At 37.8% G+C, this 18,509-nt stretch overlaps 1 protein-coding gene across 5 annotated transcripts in view; it reads right to left on the bottom strand.

The window, feature by feature from the left end:
* Window positions 1-18,509, bottom strand: part of COL19A1 (collagen type XIX alpha 1 chain) — a 172,947-nt gene that overhangs the window by 110,126 nt on the left and 44,312 nt on the right. For all 5 annotated transcript variants that reach the window (XM_064707334.1, XM_064707337.1, XM_064707336.1 and 2 more), the window contains exon 10: window positions 18,306-18,359. In XM_064707334.1, the coding sequence (XP_064563404.1) occupies window positions 18,306-18,359 (54 nt within the window). The remainder of the gene's footprint in view (window positions 1-18,305; window positions 18,360-18,509) is intronic.

Raw genomic sequence — 18,509 nt, 5'->3', positions numbered from 1 at the left:
TTACAGCAAGGTCTATAATAAACATGTCTCTTTTTGCAAGTTCTAGCCTTCCTACAATATTCCAGTTCTGGAAAGGAGCAAAATGGAAGAGAGGAAGAAAAGCCCTGTACAGTTTGAAGAATTGAGCAACTGGTATTAATGCAAAATAATACTGCTGGGCAGGTTTGTACCACAGCACCACATGTCCTTTCTCTTTTGAAAGAGAAGTAAATAGTAAAGTTCCTCTGTCACATTATATAACTGAGAAACTGGATATTCAAGTACCATTTATGTAGATACTGGACAGCTGGCAAAAAGGATGTTGAGACTGCAAATGGTTAGAAGGAAATTTTTTTTATTTGTTTGGATATTTGTTTGGTTTCTCTTCTACCTTGGAGCCAGTAATACTGGGTTTGCCAGGAGCAAATACTAAGGCAGTTTCCCCCTGAAACAAACTGTGCACAGACATCATTTTACAGACCTGTCTCATGACTGAGTTAAATTAAGAGAAAAGGGCATCTGGACATGTATTGCCTCTCATTCCTTTTCTATGGAATAGCTGAATTAATTTCAAGAGTTATATTTTTCTCCTACCCTGTATTTGGTTAATATGTTTTTTACTTTTAAAATAATAGGCCATTAACAATTACAGGTTATCTAATTCTGTAGCAGATACAGCTGTAGGTTGCTTCAGACAACTAGACAACAGAATTTAGAGAATTTTGATCACATGAAAAGCTTTCTCAAGCTTTATTTCAGGCCCTGTTCGGAGGAAGACAGCCCAGAAGGCACTTGCATGCTACCCAAGTATTTAAAACCCCAACAAGTGTGCCACAGCTTCCACTGTCTCCCCAGCACCTATTAGGCACTAGAGCACACAGGGATCTACCCTTGGACCATTAGGTCCAACAAGGAGCTGCATGCACAAGGCAGGCTGCTGGTTTCCAGGCTCTGCTCAAAGGGCCATTCCAGAGCTCTCCTTCATCTCCAAGTGCCCAACTTACTCAGCAGGGAGAAAGGCAAACCTTGATCCTCTGCAACCAGGCAGGCTTGCCCTACTTCCCAAGTGAATGTTCTATACAGGCCGTTAATTTACTGTGTCCTCTAACCCAAGTTTTAAAAAAAGAGTAAAGTAATCTGTACAGTTGACTGTGACCCCTGGCTCCCAAATTACTTTCTCCTTACACTGCCTATGAAAATTAAGGATCTGACTTGAACTTGCAAATTCCATTCAGGGAAACAAGATACTTAAAAGTTACATACAGAAACTGAGCATAAGTAAAACCAAACATCTAGTTAACCAAAAATATTTTTTAAAAGGTTACTGTTCAAACTGAGCAACACAGTAAACTTCCTCCTCAATATTTGAATAAGGAGTATTTGAAGAAAAGCAAACCTTAAATCACGAACTTTGAGTTGAGAGCTAGACAATTCAATTCTGCATTTAATATATAGCTTTACAAGGAAAAGCTATACTTAAAAGCCTAGTGATATCTTATTTCGAATTAAAACATTAAAAATTGCAGTAATTTCCTTTTCCATTCCTTCTTAGCAAAGTGTATTAAATAATTACAGACCTAGTGAGAACCTGGCTCTGCCACTCAAAGCAAAGAATCACCCTCCATTTACAGATTCATGAAATACACCACCATGAATACATTAAATTTTTTGTCATAATTAAACTATAGTTACTGAACTGAATTCTGGTAGAATTCATTTTTGCTCATATGGCTTCTAATAGGAACTTAGAAGTCTTATTAAAAGAATCTAAAATGAAATCCTTTATCCATTCCATTCATGGATCTGATGTCCTTGACAGCAGTTGGCCCTAGTAACTTGTACACCACCCAGTTGAGTTTTCTGGTCACGCCAAAATTCACCAACAAAAGAAAGTTTTGAAAGTTCACTTGCTTGATTCCAAGCCAAGCAGGAGACAAATGACTCAGAGACACAAAAAGAACAAAGACAAAGGAAAAACTCCAAGCTCTCTTAAAAACAGAAAGAGCCAATAAAAGAACGAGCATTCATCAGAACGATGCAAATAATTAAGCAAACAAATACAAAGCCCTCATGACATACAACAATTAAAATAAATCTTAAAATAGCTTGCTAAAATGGCATTTTTGTAACTCCACTTATGGCACAATTTCCAACTTTTTCTTTCCAGCTCCTGTCTATAACAATACATGGGAAAAAGTCGAGGGGAAAAAATCTAATTAATCATTACAAGTAATCGTTAGCACTTCATTTTCTCTAGATTTACAAAATCATTGTGAAAAATTCTTCATAGTCTGCTACCAGATAATAAAATTTCACCTTCCCTGCTATACTAGATCACTGTAAACTAGAAGAACACCCCCAAAATACAATCAGAGATTTTTTAATGAAAAGAAGCCATAGGTCTTTTGTCTTGCATTGTTTAATCAGTGCTCTACAGATTATTATTTCTTCACGCAAAAATCACTTTTACATCAATACCATCAATATTGGTTCTTATTAAATCTAAAATGATTGATGTTGTAATTGCTTTAACTATTTTGGAAATGTGCAATGTATTTATATACATAGTCCTTAATATAATTTATTGAGTTTTTCAGTTTATAATTGCACTGCAACAACTTATAAAATTAGAGAAGAATTCTGAAGGCAGAGTAAAATGCTTTGTTGCTTTGTATGTGTGTACATAACAACATTCTTAGAATAGATTTACATCAGTTTTTATACCTTGATTTTCACATTTAGCTATTTCTCCCTCCCAAATAAAGAATTTCCACACTAAAACACTGAAAACAATAAAAGCAGAGGCTATCTCAACACACAGGTATACGAACTTTATCAGGAGTGTTATCTGCACTGTGAAATAATATTGGAGCAAAAAATTAATTAGGAATCACATTACCTAAACACACACACAAAAAAAAAAAAAAAAAAAGAAACCAAAAAAAGAACAAGAGAACCAGTGTTGAAAGAAACTTTTATCAATCACTTGGAATGCGTTTTGCTATTTGGACTATTTTAGGCACTAACAAGATTTATAATGGCAAACATACTGGAACTTCATGAGATTCTTTTCAAGGCTGGGAAAGAGAAACAATTACTGTAAAATACTTTAAGCATTTTTCAGACATGGTTCTATGAAATTAAAAACAAACAAAAAAGAAACCCAGAAGGAAAAAAAAGCCACGAAGAAGCAGTCAGATATTTCTCCATTCTCAATATGAAAACCACACATTTTTATTTTTAAATTTACTGGGGCACTGCCAGTAGCTTGATTTACCAAATAGCCTTGATACTCCAGGGTTACTAGCAAGGAAACTCATCTTAATAGAAGCAAAATCAGCACGGTCAAACACTAAGTAGTGTTTTGATAATTTATGGATATGTGCCTTCCATTAGTCTAAGTATGCCAGACCCTTGGAATAATCTAATAGCCTGGTGTTTTAAAATGAGGACAACTATTTTTAGCATTGCAGAAATGGAGCGGAATGTTCAACAATTTACTGTCAGTGGGCTTGAGCAGCATCCTCCCCTGTGGAGCACGTAGCCAGCCAGTGCAGAGCCACCAGCAGGGGCAGAGCTTTGCTTGAACAGATAAAAATCCCACACCAATTACAGTCCATTATATGACACCTTTCTTAGCCTACTGGAATATTTCCTTGTTTATTTAAACAAGCTCTTGTTAATGGTCTGGATCACCTGGTAGAATATTAGTTATGTAAAAATGTATTCAAAATATATTTATTTAAACTTGCTCCATGAATTTCCTGGATTACTCATGTCAAAAAGTTTCTGCTGAACATTATGACATTTTGGCTTCACTGCATCTACCAAGCCTTTGATTCCCTCTTGGTTACTGCTGAGCTACCAGCACTTCCTGAGTTCTTGCTCAGTGCTATCCTTGTTGCAAACTTGATCCATGTGAGCAAGAATAAGATCCTCCCTTAAAATAACCTGATGAAGAAGGGCTTGTGACAGGTAAATAGCTCATTTCCTTTGCTCTGTCCTGCTTCCACAGTGGAGCACATACACCGTGGCTGGGCCACGGGGGTCAGGGCGGGTCAGAGGGCTCATGTTCAGTAACTGCTCAAGGGAAAGGCAAATGGCAATAACCCTACTGTCTTATTTGCATATTATAACACAGACTGAGTTCAGAAGGCACCAATTCCTCATTGCCATCACTTTCTGTTACCCATCTTTGGGACAAGACTGACTTGCCTATTCATTCAGGCAATTGGATGTTAATATACTCCAAATTAAATGACTCTTGAAAATCTAGATTTTGATGCTTTATATTCAGACTAAAGAATCAGCAGTTGTAGGCAGCTCAGAGCATCAGAGAACATTGCCACAGGGCTTCTTACTCCAGACTGCACTCTCCTTAGCTGGCATTGTTTCCTTTTTTTGCTATGAGCATGTCTCAAAAACCGTGCAAATCACACAATATCTATATTCAAAGACATAAAGCATATCTATACTCAAATACATAAAACATATTTTCATACATAAAGTATATAAGTCAAAAGTTTGTTCCTATATTTTTCCTCAAAAATTATTTCCACCCAAAAGAAGAAGTCAGAGAAGTTGCTCTGAAAAACCAAAGATGAAAGGATCACACCATTAATTGACATGCACAACTACAGCCAGGTATACTGCCTTTTTCCTTTTTTATTTTTTTCCTTTTTTATTTGGTAATTAACAGACTGAAGTCTTTGGGACATATGTCAAGGAGTGGTTTCTGTGCCATCAAAAAAGTATCAGCAGAAGCAGAGCCTCTGCTATCAGTAGGTCTTCTTTCTGCCTTTGGCAATTACAAGTGGTATTCACGGCTATTGCGTGTCCTTGAAGAGGGGACAACTTAAAAATACAGTGCGGACACAAATTAAACATGGGCTGGATAACAATCCAGTTAATTTGATCTACAACATCTACACAGAACATTAAAAAAATGCAAATAAAATTCACAAGAACATTTCCTGTAGTGAGAATATGCAAATAGGATTCTGGCTGAAAAAATTCTCAAAGACTTAGAAGTTCCTATAGATGAACAATTTAAAAATTGGGTCTAGCCAGTTGAATATTTCCATTATGTGAAGTAATACCTTTGAAAAAAGTTTGAAGCTATCTTTTAGTCAAGGGCAACTGATAGTTTATTGCAACTATGTTTTTTCCCCTTACAGCAGCTCTGTCAAAAGGAAAATTGCCTGACCTACACACCATCTATTAATTTACTGCTAATCCAACCATAACATAACATTAAAGCAAATCCAAATCCTATTAAAGTTTCAACAGAGCTGGAAAGTATTCTAATTGGTCTTGCTCAAATAATATTTTAAATGTAATAATACCAAATGTATGTTAAAAAGCATTTTTCAATATGAACATATTGCTGAGGACTTTCAAAAATTATATAATATGACTATTATTCTGAACGTAATAGTTGGACCCTCAACTTTATATTAGGAATGTAAACAGCACTGGTCAATCTCTTACATCTCAGAAGCTATTCTTTATAAGAGAACTATCATCAACATCATCTTCAACAGCATCCAGTTCCATAATCTGATTCAGGAGGCAGATCGTGAGCTGGTACAAATGCAAGTTTAACTAAAAAAATTCAGACCCACAGACCATTAAATATTAACTTCAATGTTTAACCACACAGATATGAAAAAAAAAAAACAGTAGAAAAAGCAATTATTTAGGCTGAATCAGAGACAAATAGAACTGCAGATAGACTGAAATTTCTAGTCTAAGAACTAATTCCTATCAGTATTTTTTCTGAAATGCCATATTGTCAATGTGTTTGTAGCTGCAAACCTCTTTTGAACCACTGATAAATAAAGCAAGGTACAGTTTTCATGTCTCCACTTCCACATAGATTTTTAAGGCTTTTCCAAGAAATGTCTCTCCTTCCAAATGTCTCTTCACTTCCAAAACAGTGATTTTGACATTTACTGTCAAAAGACAGACTTTTGGAGACAGATTAAGAGGATATACCAACCTATATAATAATAGGTAATTGCTATATTAATAAGACAAACCGGACGTATTAAGACTAACCCGGGAATCAGCAGATCTACTGTCAGCACAGGAGCCCTGGAGCTGTTCCCTAAAGGTAAGTCTCCATTTCCTTAAATTCTGAGCACTTCTGTGGGTAATGATGACATCTCAGCCTAGTAGGGTTGTAATTTTCCCTTTCAGGCCTTTTCTTAACCTCTTTGAGGCTTATTTCCCTACTCTGCATACCACATATGGGATGCCTGACCGAAAGCAACTTGCCCACTATCTGAGGGACACAAATTTTTGTGTGAGTTTTTAACCATTCTCCATTAAAGCCTAATGTTTATTTAGAGAATCAACACTACTCTGACGCCCATTTCTGCAGCTGCATTCCTTTCTCATTCTGTGGTTCAGCAGAAGTTCTGCCAGTACAGTGTATTCTAGAGGGTGGTATTTCTCCTGGCTATCTGACAACACTGGCAGTATAACCCTGTCACCACAGAGAGTCATGCATTTTTCTTAATAGATCTTGAAGTCTTACCTCTTTCCAACTCATGGATTTGATACCAGAAGACAAAAATGTTCAGAACAAAGTATGGAGAAATGGGGTGGGGAAGATGAACTGGCCACAGCTGCTCTTACATTACATATCCTACCTGCTTAGGTCCCATTAATCAAAGATGATCAAAAATCATCCTGCTACTCTTCTGTTTTCATTGCTGCCTTGGCTAGCAGAGCTGCTATCATGGCACTGACTAACAAATGCCTTCTTCTCATTAAAACAAAACCAATCCCTTCCCACCCCCCAGACTGCCACCGAGACAATCTCTCTCCATTTATGCCATGTGCTGTAATGCAGCTTACAGCAAAACTTCAAAAATTCATTAAGGAATAGCATGGTCCACATTGTACACAATTCCCACCTGTTAAATAGTTTCCTACCTTTGCTCTTCTATTGTGGCCTTGGGTGCACCTCTATCAATACTGTATGGTCCCCTGGACAGGGAGTTTATTTTACTCCAGGTTTGTGCTACTCTGTCTGAGAAAGTCCCAAAACCTTGTCATGTTAAAGGAAGACACACTAACACAGAGTATATGGCCACAGCCCAGAAGCCTGGCACTCTCCTTCCATTCATACTTTTAAAGTGACTTTTCATTCTGTGAGGTGGACAGCTAAATAATTATTTCTTGAAATATCATTGTCAATAGCTACAAATAATTGCTGTGCATCTTCCTTGTGTAAACCTAACAGGTTACAAGTATAAAACAAAGTTAATTATGAATTAATTTTTCCTGTTTAGAGTCTTATATCAAAGTAACATGATGTTATTTTCATGTGTGTGGGGCAATCAGAAGAACTGTCATTCACAAAAGAACGGGAGCATAGTGAAAGGGGTGATGATTCTGAAGAAAAAGCATTAGCTGACTAGCTTCTCAGTCTCTGTAAAAAAAAAAAATCTGTCTTGTGTGAGGTACTTGTTAAACACAAATCAAACACCTGTCACCCAGCTGGGCCACGTGTGTCACTGCTGAGCCATCTGCAGGAACACACTCCGTGCCAGTTGCTTTACTTAGTGTGGCCTGGGAACAAGAATCCATTAGACAAAAAGTCAACAGTGGAATTAGCAGCACTTTTTCTTTTAGTGCCCTTCCACTTACTTGTTTGACTTCTTGTGTTACTATTTTTGGGAGCCTCATGCCAGAGAAACAGTGCTGACTGCTGATTAGACAAGACTTGGCCCAGCCTCAGCGTGTCACATTAATTTAATCAGTTCAGGCTTGAAACATGCAGTATGGATCTTAGGTGTTTATAAATATGGGCTAGCAGTGAGAACTAAAAAAATAAAAATACATTCTGGTTTGCAATACCTGTGAATGATTTTACTACACTAATAAAATGGAATTTTTCTTTCCAACAATTTGGTATCTGTGAATTTAAAAAAGCAATTTACATTGAATTTAGAATATAAAAAACTGTGCTACAATTTTAGTGTGTTTGGGGGCAAGAAATACTTGCCAACTCATTGACATTAAAAATGTACATATGAGCTGCATTTATTTAAATTTTAATAATATAACTCACCCACTAAAAAAAGGGCAAAGGAGAGTTAACAGGCCACAAGTCACAGCAGCCAACAGTATTATCTACAACCTCTGTATAATTTGTACTGTGTATAAATTTTTTACTGGATGAAACAAAATTTTTTTAAAAAATTTAATGTAATTTTTTAAAAAATCTAATAACTGCTCATAATAGCAGTTATTAACCAGGCAGAAAATACTCTTATATATAATTTAAATGAAGCACAATAACACAAGTTATCCATAATTATCCTAATATAGATTAATGATTCATCAGATCAAAAGATCGAGTATTGTGTGAAGTTCAATACCTAGTGCCTTAAAAGAAGACAAAGAAAACGAAGTAAAATGTGTGAGACAAGATGTACAATGTGGCAGTACAGTGAGAAAGTTCCTTCCTCCCCAATTAGCCCATTTCCTGCAACACACTGCTGCCAACTTTTACAGTGCAATAATGGGTACTTAAAGCTCTGCATTTTGATGAGATGTGGAAAGTTCAGAATATCAGTTTCATAAACCTACAGTCTCTAGCCCTCAAAAAAGAAGGGGAAAATCAGAGAAGATTAAAATCTATGTGCCACAGAAACCTTCCAGAAAGAATCCAACAAATACAATTTATGAACAATTGAAGAAGGATCCTCAAGCCTCCCCTGCCCTTTCAAGCTCTGCAAGGTCCTGACTGAAGCTTTTCAAACACAGTTAAGAGCCCCAGAGCCAAGCAGACTCACAGCTAGAGTATTCATGACTCTGATTAAGGAACAAAGGGCTGCATTTAATGACTGCATTATTTAACAACTGCATTATGTTTTACTTCCACGTTACATAAGGGGCTAACAAAGGCCAGCCCTGCATGGCACCATGCCACGCTCTGCTTTGCTCCCTGCATCCCAGACCCCTGGAAAAAGAATGGTGACCTTTGGTGGCTTTGGCCACACCTCACATCACATCACAAAGGCGGCTGCTGCGCCCCAGGCCCAGGAGCAGCCAGGCTCTGCTGGTTATGGCAGCTGCAGTGCAAATCCCAGAGGGTACATATTCCTCCCACTCTTATCTCACCACTGCCACCCGCCTGCAGGAGAGCACGGCTTTGATGCCAAGCAATACAAGTAATGTCTGGCTCCAAAATCACATTTGTACTTCTGCTCTACTGAGACATACTAATCTGTTTTTGAGGGAACCCATGAGAGCACAGAAGACAATGCTGTAACTTTCCTCAGATGGGACTGAAGCATATTTCCTTTCCCTCAAAAAGCAATGATTCCTTAATTAAAAAATGAAGTCTTTGCTCACCAACACCTACAGCAGTCACCAGCACCCTTCCCTGCAGAATGGAAATAACGCCCAAGCAGTGTCACTGCATGCCAGGTAATTTGATTCCACAGAGCTTTCTCTGGAGAACTGAACTGAACTGCTGTCGTTTAGCTTCAGGAATTGAAAAACCAGGGAGCCCGACAGTTCCTGGAGTTGTGAACTGCAAAAATCACCTAATAAGGCAAAAATAAGTCAGCACAGCAGACAGCTCTCTGGAATCAAATTTATGATCAAAGGCTATTCAAAACACTTTCTTGTAATGCTAAGGAGAGAGTAAGAAGGCAAGAACCATACATGCTGAAGCAATGAAACAAGTTTTGGAAAGCATAATGATCTAAAGTCTATTTTCCGAGTAAGATAATTTATTTTATTTTTAAGCATATCTATGTATCACAAATCTATTGAGACCTACTATTTTCACATGTGTCTATCTCTTAAAATCAGATGTATATTAATGTCACACTAAGATATCACTGAAAACACAAAAAGAATACAAACCTGGTAGAAAATTTGTTGCTGCTATAGATGGCATCCAACTGCCTGATTTACCATCACCAGCATTTCTCAAGCTCAAGGCTTTAAACACAGTGGTAATAAAGTTTCCAATTGTACCACATTCTTACAGCTCACAACTCTCTTTGAAAAGATTTCTGATGTCAAATATTTTTCCTATGTTACTGGTTATGTTATTTTGTTTCTTTTAAAGACTCCAGAGCAAAGCAGCACAAAGATCTTTCCAAAGTTGAATAACTAACACAATTTATGTCCATATATGATCTAAGAATATTGAAATATAACTGATTAGCAGTGATGGGAGCTCATAAATTGGATGGCACTGAATAAAGACAGATAAACTGAGTAAGATGGCTTTAAGCAGTACCTATCCAGTGCTCCACCCGCATTTTGGAAGTTTTCTCAAAGATGCTGATGAGCTACTTTGGTAATATCCTGATCCCTGTCAAGGATCTGTACAGGACATGAAATGTGGAAGGCAATATGTCCAGAGATCTTTCAAGACAGCTGCAAGGAAAAGACTGCATTACTGAAAACTCAACACCAATGTCTCCTCAGATTTGTATGCTTGCATGAGTGACTAATGCTCCAAAAGCATACGCTGAACTGACACAACAGGCCAAATATCCATGGCTCTTCTGCAAAGTCAAATATGCCCTGGAAAATTCTGGAGTTTGCATGGTCTAGCTGGAGCAATGGGCAAAGCAGAACAATGGTCACAAGGATGTTCATGATGAGGTTTTGATTTGGATGTACATTTAAAACAAGTTTTCAGTTGTGGATTTCATGACACAGCTGGCCCTGAAACCCTGACCCTGTGGTAACTCAGTATGGAGATGGGTATTAAAAACATTTCTGAAAGCAATTTGAAGTCACATGCTACACTAGCATATAACGTTGGGGTTTTTTTTTCAAAATTTTAAGTTCATGTATATAAATTAAATAATATTGGAAAACAAAGCACCGGACATTTCTAAGTCACATTTTATATTAAGAAAAGAAAAATCTTATAATGTAGCCATTTTCAAACTCATTTTCTCAGGTACCACCAAGGGAAAGGAGAACTCTTCCCACCAGGCAGTGGGTGTTTCAGGAAGCTGTCTTGATAGCATTCATACCACAAACAGTATCTATATCACATTTCGAGTAGCCTTTTTCTAATTATTTCCTTACCTGTTCAAAATATAAAGAGAACCCTACTCCAAAAGGATATTCAAATTTATCAAAACTGAAATCAACAGTTTGGTTTCCAAGTCAGCTAAAACTGAAGACAGCACAGTGATATCAGACTTGAGAAAACTGAAGTACCAGAGGACACAGTTAAATTAAGAAAAACAAGACTACAAGCAGCATTATTTATACCAGTACTATTATCTTCTAGCTCACAAAATATGTGAGTTCATGTACATTTTGTTGGTTAATCATCACACATACATGTGCTTGAAAACAAAGGGCTAATCCTTTTATAAATACCTGTTGAATGGTTTCACGTAAAACTCATTTCATGTAAATCTCATTTTCAATATCCAAACTACAAATAGCACTCATAGAGTTGGTAGAGCTCTTGAAATGTACTCTTGTTTTTTCCTCTGGTCTGACTTTGATCTTCATCATATTTTACATGTGATTTTACATGATCTCTGTCACTATGAGTTCTGTATTTTGAATTTTATACTATGGATCATTAGAAAGCAATTACTGTAGAGGTTTGGATAAAGGGGATTGGACAAACCCAGTTTAATTTGGTAAATATTCTGAATATAAATCTGTGTAGAAATAAACACGTTTTGATTTACATAAGTATGTCTTTCTCTTTTTAGTCTAAACTATTTTATTAATATACTGCAGAAGGATCTATGGAGTGTAGTAGCAAACGCACAGCATTGAATATCTCTTTGCTTCACACTTATATGCAAGACCAGCTATTCTAAAAAGCTTATTCAATGTATTTAACATTTTAGGAATAATGTCCATAATCTAGATTGCAAAAAATCAATGCAAAAAGTTAAAACAGTAAAGTTAAGCCATTTGAAAGTCAAATATTCAAAGTGAATGTTGTCACAAGTATTTCACAAACTGGAGTTTGTGGTGTATTAATTCTATCATTGTATCATGAGGAAGGACTTACTATAGACATTTGGATAAAGGGGAATGGACAAATCCAGTTTAGTTCGGTAAATCTGAATTTTCTGAATTACCTTACTGCCTACATCAATTTTATTTCTCAGAATTTAGTCATTGATAAAGAAGAAAAAATATTTTCATAATAGAAAAATTAGAAAAACATTGAGTCCTTTGAGCCTTACTGCCAGCAGTCCATTCTCAGAAGCATAAGGCGTTTCTGGCTAGCAGGGCCCATAACACACACAAGCCACAGAATCCTTAAGGTTGGAGAAGAGCTGTAGGATTGAGTCCAACCATTAACACTGACCTCTCCACCACTGAGCCATGTCACAAAATGCCACATTTTTGGAATGTTTAGAGAGATGTTGACTCAGACCTCTTCCATGGACAGCCCATTCCAAAGCCTGATCACCCCTTTGGTGAAGAAGTTTTTCCTAATATGAAATCTAAACATCCCCTGGCGTGACTTGAGGCCATTTCCTGTTATCCTGTAACTTCTTCATGGGAGAAGAAACCAACACTCACTACAATCTCCTCTCTGGTACCTGGAGGGAACCATAAGGTCCCCAGCTCACCAAGAGGCTTAATACTTGGTATCAAAACACCTGCCCCAGGTGGCTGCTTATCTCAGAACCACGAACTCCTGCTAAACTTCTCAAGCATGCAGAGATGGTCTACCCTCTAAAATGTATATGCCAAAATGCTTGAGAAATGCACCACGACTGTCAAGGCATCACAGACCAGCAAAAAATAACCCCATAACCCAAACAGGACTCCATCACTTAGCATCCAGAACTCAAATACACTTTCAGTTTCAAGCTTCATTGCCATGGCATTATAGAGCCAGAAGCAAAGAGAAGGAAAGGATTTAACTTATTTGGATCAGTGACACAAGAAGTGCAGGAAGAAGGAAAGTCTCAACTATACAGAGGAAAATTAAACCAGGCTTGTTTCAAGTTCACAAAAAAGCTATGAAGGAAAGTAAAAAAATGAGCTCCTTGTAAGTGAGAACACTGAGATCAGGTGGTTGGTGGAATTTTTCCCCCCCCCCCTTATCCTCAGAAAATGTCCAACACATTTTTAAGGCTTGAGGACTTCTAATCATGGTTCAAAGTGCTGTCAGACTGTTTGGAAAGCCTGGAAATACCCCATATAGGGAGGATCACAGAATCATAGAAAGGCTTGGGTTGAAACAGGTCTTGAAAGTCATCTAGTTCCTACCCCACTGCCATGGGCAGGGATGCCACACATTAGACCAGGTTGCTCAGGACCCCATGCAACCTGACCTTAAACACTTCCAGGAATGGGGCATTTACAACTTCTCTGGGCAACCTGTTCCAGTGCCTCACCACCCTCTGAGTAAAGAATTTCTTCCTGACATTTTATCTAGAGCTCTCATATTTCAGTTTAAAACCATCCCCCTCTTGTCCTATCATTATCTGCCCTTGTTAAAGGTAGCTCTCTCTCTTTAATAAGCCCCCTGTAAGTAGTGGAAGGATCCTTCCCATGATATGCTTTGTGCAGAGCCACAACACAAAAACCGTCATGGAGGTCTGGAACAACCCCCCAGCGGGTGCTGTGGAAAGGACCTGCATTTGACCTGTATGGAAATAAGATGATGTTATGACTTCAGTAAGGGAGAAGCCTGTGGGCCACACAATAGGAATGTTTTCTCTCCATTTCAGTAGTACAGGAACACTAGGAAAATAATTAAAGTTTTTAAAACAGAAATATTTTACAGCAATATACTGACGTTTCTCAGGTTATGCCAGTGATGTGACCCTGTACACAGCAGTGAGAGGTGAAGCTCATTCTTAATGGCTGAGCAATCAATTTTTGTTGCCATAGTGAATCTAACTGCTAGATCAGGATTGCTTATTTCTAGAGCAGATTGGTGACTGTCATATTATATCTTAAAACAGTCCAGTCACCTCAAACCTCCACTTCAGGGACAGATTTAATTTCTCATGCCATAACCAGCACTCTGGCTATAATACAGTTACACTAAATGACTTCAGAAGTGTATCCAGAGGCAGTTTCACTTGCTAATCACCAAAAAGTAGGCTAACAGTGCTTCCTTCAACACATTTCTTCTGTACTCACAGCCTTTGCTGAACATTGCCAGAAGGACAGAGCCTAAGGTCTCACACATATAGGGATTCTGATTAACCACAACTTCCAGTTGCTCTTGTATCATGGTTTGACAGATACATTGAAGAAGTGTGCCTAGAAGGCTGAGCTACAAATCAGTCCCCATTGCAAGAAAGGAATCATGTCACTGTATTCCATCTCTTCTGATAGTCCACAATGGAAGCAAATTTCCCTCCAAGGGAAGCCTCCTACCCTCTTATTTCAGAATTATAAACAAGTACCTCAGAACTATCTCCTCTGATAATCTCAAGAGTTTGTCCTGTTGCCCTAAGCAGGTTTTACTATTTAAAACAAAAATCTCTTCAGACATTTTCCTGAAAAAGGATGGGGAGAAGGAACTAGATAGGTGGACATCAAATAGACAGTCACATATGTAATGGTGCTATCTACTGTTTTGTGACTCTGGGGGCCTGAGGTAGGGCTCCACAGGATCTGTGTTAGATTCTTGACTCTCCAGATTAGTCATAAGCACCATGACACCAACTTCTTTTAACCCAAAGGCAAATGAGGCAACAGGCATCTTGTGGTGTGCCACCAGTCAATGAAAACCTCATTTTTTACTTTGGCAGCTTACAAGAACTGCATCAGAAAAATCAAAAAAACTTATCAGTTATGGCCAGAACATTCCTCTGCTTTCTTTAGAGTGTTAAGGTTATTCTTATGTTACATAGAGTCATCAAGCCTTAAACTCTGTTCTCTGTATTAGCCTTCAGCAGATCCAACCTCTTAATAGGCAAGAGCCTCCTAGAAGTCTACACCACTCACTTGTGCACCCATTAGCCAGCAGGCTGTGGCAAAACCAGTGCAGCATTTAGTGAATGGGAAATTATCTTGTCAGTGACAGTATGTCTTGAAAGTGACAGAAGGCAAAGTGTCACATTTGAAGACAGACTGAACAATTTTCACACTTAAGATCCTTGAAAGTCAAGGGCGTATATGACGACTCACAGATGCCTCACCATTTACCTACATCTTGAAAATTAAGTATATGAGCATCCAGCACTATTCTGGGAGATTCTCCTGCAAAGATTCTCTCAAGTAATAAAGCCCATTGTATAGTATTATTCTAAGTTTAGTTTTTCACTATATCAGGTATGTTTGAGATAATAAATCTAAAGAAACAGAATTTTCAATGGCCAAGTTTATCTCATTCTAAGGTAAACATCTAAAGTAGGTCAAATGAATTGATATTGTTGCGTGTGCATAACAACAAGAGTAAAATCTATTGCTTATTTATTCTCTGAACCTTTTCCCAGGGAATCAAGTATAAGCAAAGGAGTATTGCAGTGGATAGGTTTTGGGAGTATTATCAAGAGCACTCCTGTTCTTTGAAGCCTCAATCTTCAGTTAAATTTTTAAAAATAGTATAATTTATTTTTCCTTCTTCCTGTTTCTAGCTAGTGACTCAGGAGCACATCTGCACAATGCTCAGAAACACACAGTGCAAAAACATAAGAAAATCCATACTAAGCAATTTAACATCTCCAGCAATACTTAATGCATGCTGACAGATTTAAGAAGATATACAAACAGCAGTAGCTCCTCAGAACGCTTTCCCAGCACTGCACAGTCTGCACTTTAATAGCCTGAAAGGTTGGAGATGCCTTTGCAAACAACAGTGCTCTGGATATTTTTATCATAGAGTACGTTGAGTTGCAAGGGAGTCATCAGAATATTTAAGTCCAGTTCCTGGCCCCGCACAGAACACCCCAGGAATCCCATCATGTGCCTGAGGGTGTTTTGTCCAAATGCTTCTTCACCTCAGGTTTGGTGCTGCTCCTTCACTTCATTGTCTTTAACTCTGTGTACAATGTTAGCATCTGGAATACTACACTTAGGGGAGCACAAAAAATAAAAGAGTCTACAAATGTATATAGTTCTTGATGCATCATCTGGGTGAGAACACTTTAGCACCTTCCACAGCACAAGAAAAATATTCATTCCAGCTCCAGGAATGAGCTAACACACACAGCCCTGCACTACTCCACACAGACATGACCACTCCAGCTAGCAGAAGCTGGATAGCTGGATCCCACTTTCTTCATCTAGCTATGCATGTACAAAATACTTGGCTTTCTTTTTTTTATTTTAGAAGTTTTAAGCTTTGACAGTTTTGTATTTCATGGTAGTTCATTTTTAATTCACAGTTCATTTGTAATTTGTATTTTATATAGGCTGAATTAAAAGAATTATAATGTTCAGAAAAAGTACAATGTCTGGATATTAAATAAGATCTGACTGTTGAGCTTCATGTAAACTAACAGGAGCTTTGGGATTTGGCCTGACAATGAATTTGCAAGGCGCTTAGCAAAAAAACCCAAACAATATTAACCATGGAAACTGCAATAATAATAACTTGGACTGAAAAAGTAACCTACCCTGGTAAGTTTATAGCAAGATAACATCAGAGTAGGAGCTATGGAAAGAGCCAAGGGAAAACACAGCTTCATTCTAGATCAATCTCAATCTACAATGCTTTACAATAACTCTTTCCATTAATTCACATTTAGGAGCACGGTAAAGTAAAACACTGTCTATCTGGATCAAAACAAAGGTTCCTCCAGTCAATTACAGGACTACAATTATGGCAACAACAGATGTCTACAGAAAAATATAAGAGGGCAGCCACAAAGACTCCTCCTGTGGCTTACCCAGATTCCAGCCTCTTGAAGTACAAGCAGACTGACACACTCAATTGAATTTTACTCCACTAATCTTCTAATATATTTTCAGACTTTCCAAGGTCTGTGTAGTGTTCAAACTGTAATATTGTAGCAGGAAGAAAGAGTCTATCTTTTCTTTTTATCCTTTTTGAACCTCCTATCAGATAGGTTTGATGCTCTAATATTCGCACAATGAAGAATAAAATAAATAAATCAATCCCTATTAATCTCTTCTGCTCCATTCAGCACTGTACAGAGAACAGAACATGACACGTTCTTTCTTAATTGTGCCTTTTTCAGATTGAAGTCCACATTGTCAGACTTTAATTGGAAGATGTCTGGTGTTCTTGATCACTCTTGACACCTCTGAATCTTTTCTGGTATTGTTAGATTCACACGGAGGTGTGAGAACCAGAACTGTATACATCATTCAAGTTGCAGACGGATTCATTAAAAATGGTGACATTAAAACTCTTTTGCTTTGTTCCCTATTCTCTTCCTAGCAATTTGACTTGTGCAAAACAGTGAGTCCATGTTTTCTTTGATCTGTAATTCCAAGATTGCCTCCTGAGCAGTAATAGCTAGTCCAGTCTGGCATGAAATTCATAATGCTTCCTTTGTTTTCCTCTTCATCTGCATCACTTGTCTATTGCTTCGTCTGAGTTTACACACCCCTTGGCAATTCAGTTCTTCAATGTTGCAAATTCCTTTGAACATCTTTGCAGCCTGTTCTCCATTTTTCTACCAATATAACTTAACGTCAGCAACAAATACCTTGATTTTTACTCTTAACTTTGCTCATATACATCTACCTCCCATTTTTAAAAAAAATCACAATTTGGGACAGAAATAATAAGTAAAAATAAAAGACAATTTCATGATTTTATGTCCTGTAAACCTGCAGGTTTTAAGCCTGACAGCAACAAGCTGTTTTCTCAGTGTTAAAGGGTTGTCTCTATACTGAAGATTCTAGATATTAGACTTATAGACTTCCTCTAATACAGGTAAGTAGCACCGAACAAAATAAGTGCATACAACTGTCTTATTTTGCACGCTAACATTCTGAAATGCAGTGACACTTATCCTTGAATACACCAGTAGGCTGGCATGCCTTCTTAGCCACGGCTATTCCAAACCTTTGATTAAGAAGTCAGTGGTGTTTATCTCAAGCTCCACCAAGTGCACTGCTGAGTGCACAAGAGCTCTTATCTAAGCTTGCAGACCACAAACTGAGCAGGTGGAACAAGAAGTTTCCTTTAGCTCTTATATAACCCCACTTCTTGGGGAAAAACCCACAAAACACACATATCAGCAGATCTGAACAGCTTTTTCAGTGTGCTACAGAAACATGGCAGTGCAGGTAAGACTATGTTCTAACAGAAATGTTCTATCCTCCCATTTCTGTAAACAATTACAGAGAAGCCACTGACACAATGAACACTTCCCATCAGTTAAACCACAACTCAACAAACAGGAACATACCTTTTCACCAGGCAGACCTGCAACACCGTCTGGGCCTTTCACACCCATCTCTCCCTACAAAACAAATTGATCAATTAGAAACTCCACAGACTTCTGACGTTAACAACAACTACTCAGGTCATTTCAGACTCGATAGAAAAGCATCTTCTATCTGATATTTTTAGTAATGCAGCTACTGTGGAGGAGGATGCCTTACGTGTCATA

This window comes from Zonotrichia leucophrys, chromosome 3, assembly GCF_028769735.1.
Source record: "Zonotrichia leucophrys gambelii isolate GWCS_2022_RI chromosome 3, RI_Zleu_2.0, whole genome shotgun sequence".
Lineage (NCBI taxonomy): Eukaryota > Metazoa > Chordata > Aves > Passeriformes > Passerellidae > Zonotrichia > Zonotrichia leucophrys.
The sequence above is the reverse complement of the archived record's forward strand: the minus strand, read 5'-3'. Positions and strand labels throughout refer to the sequence as shown.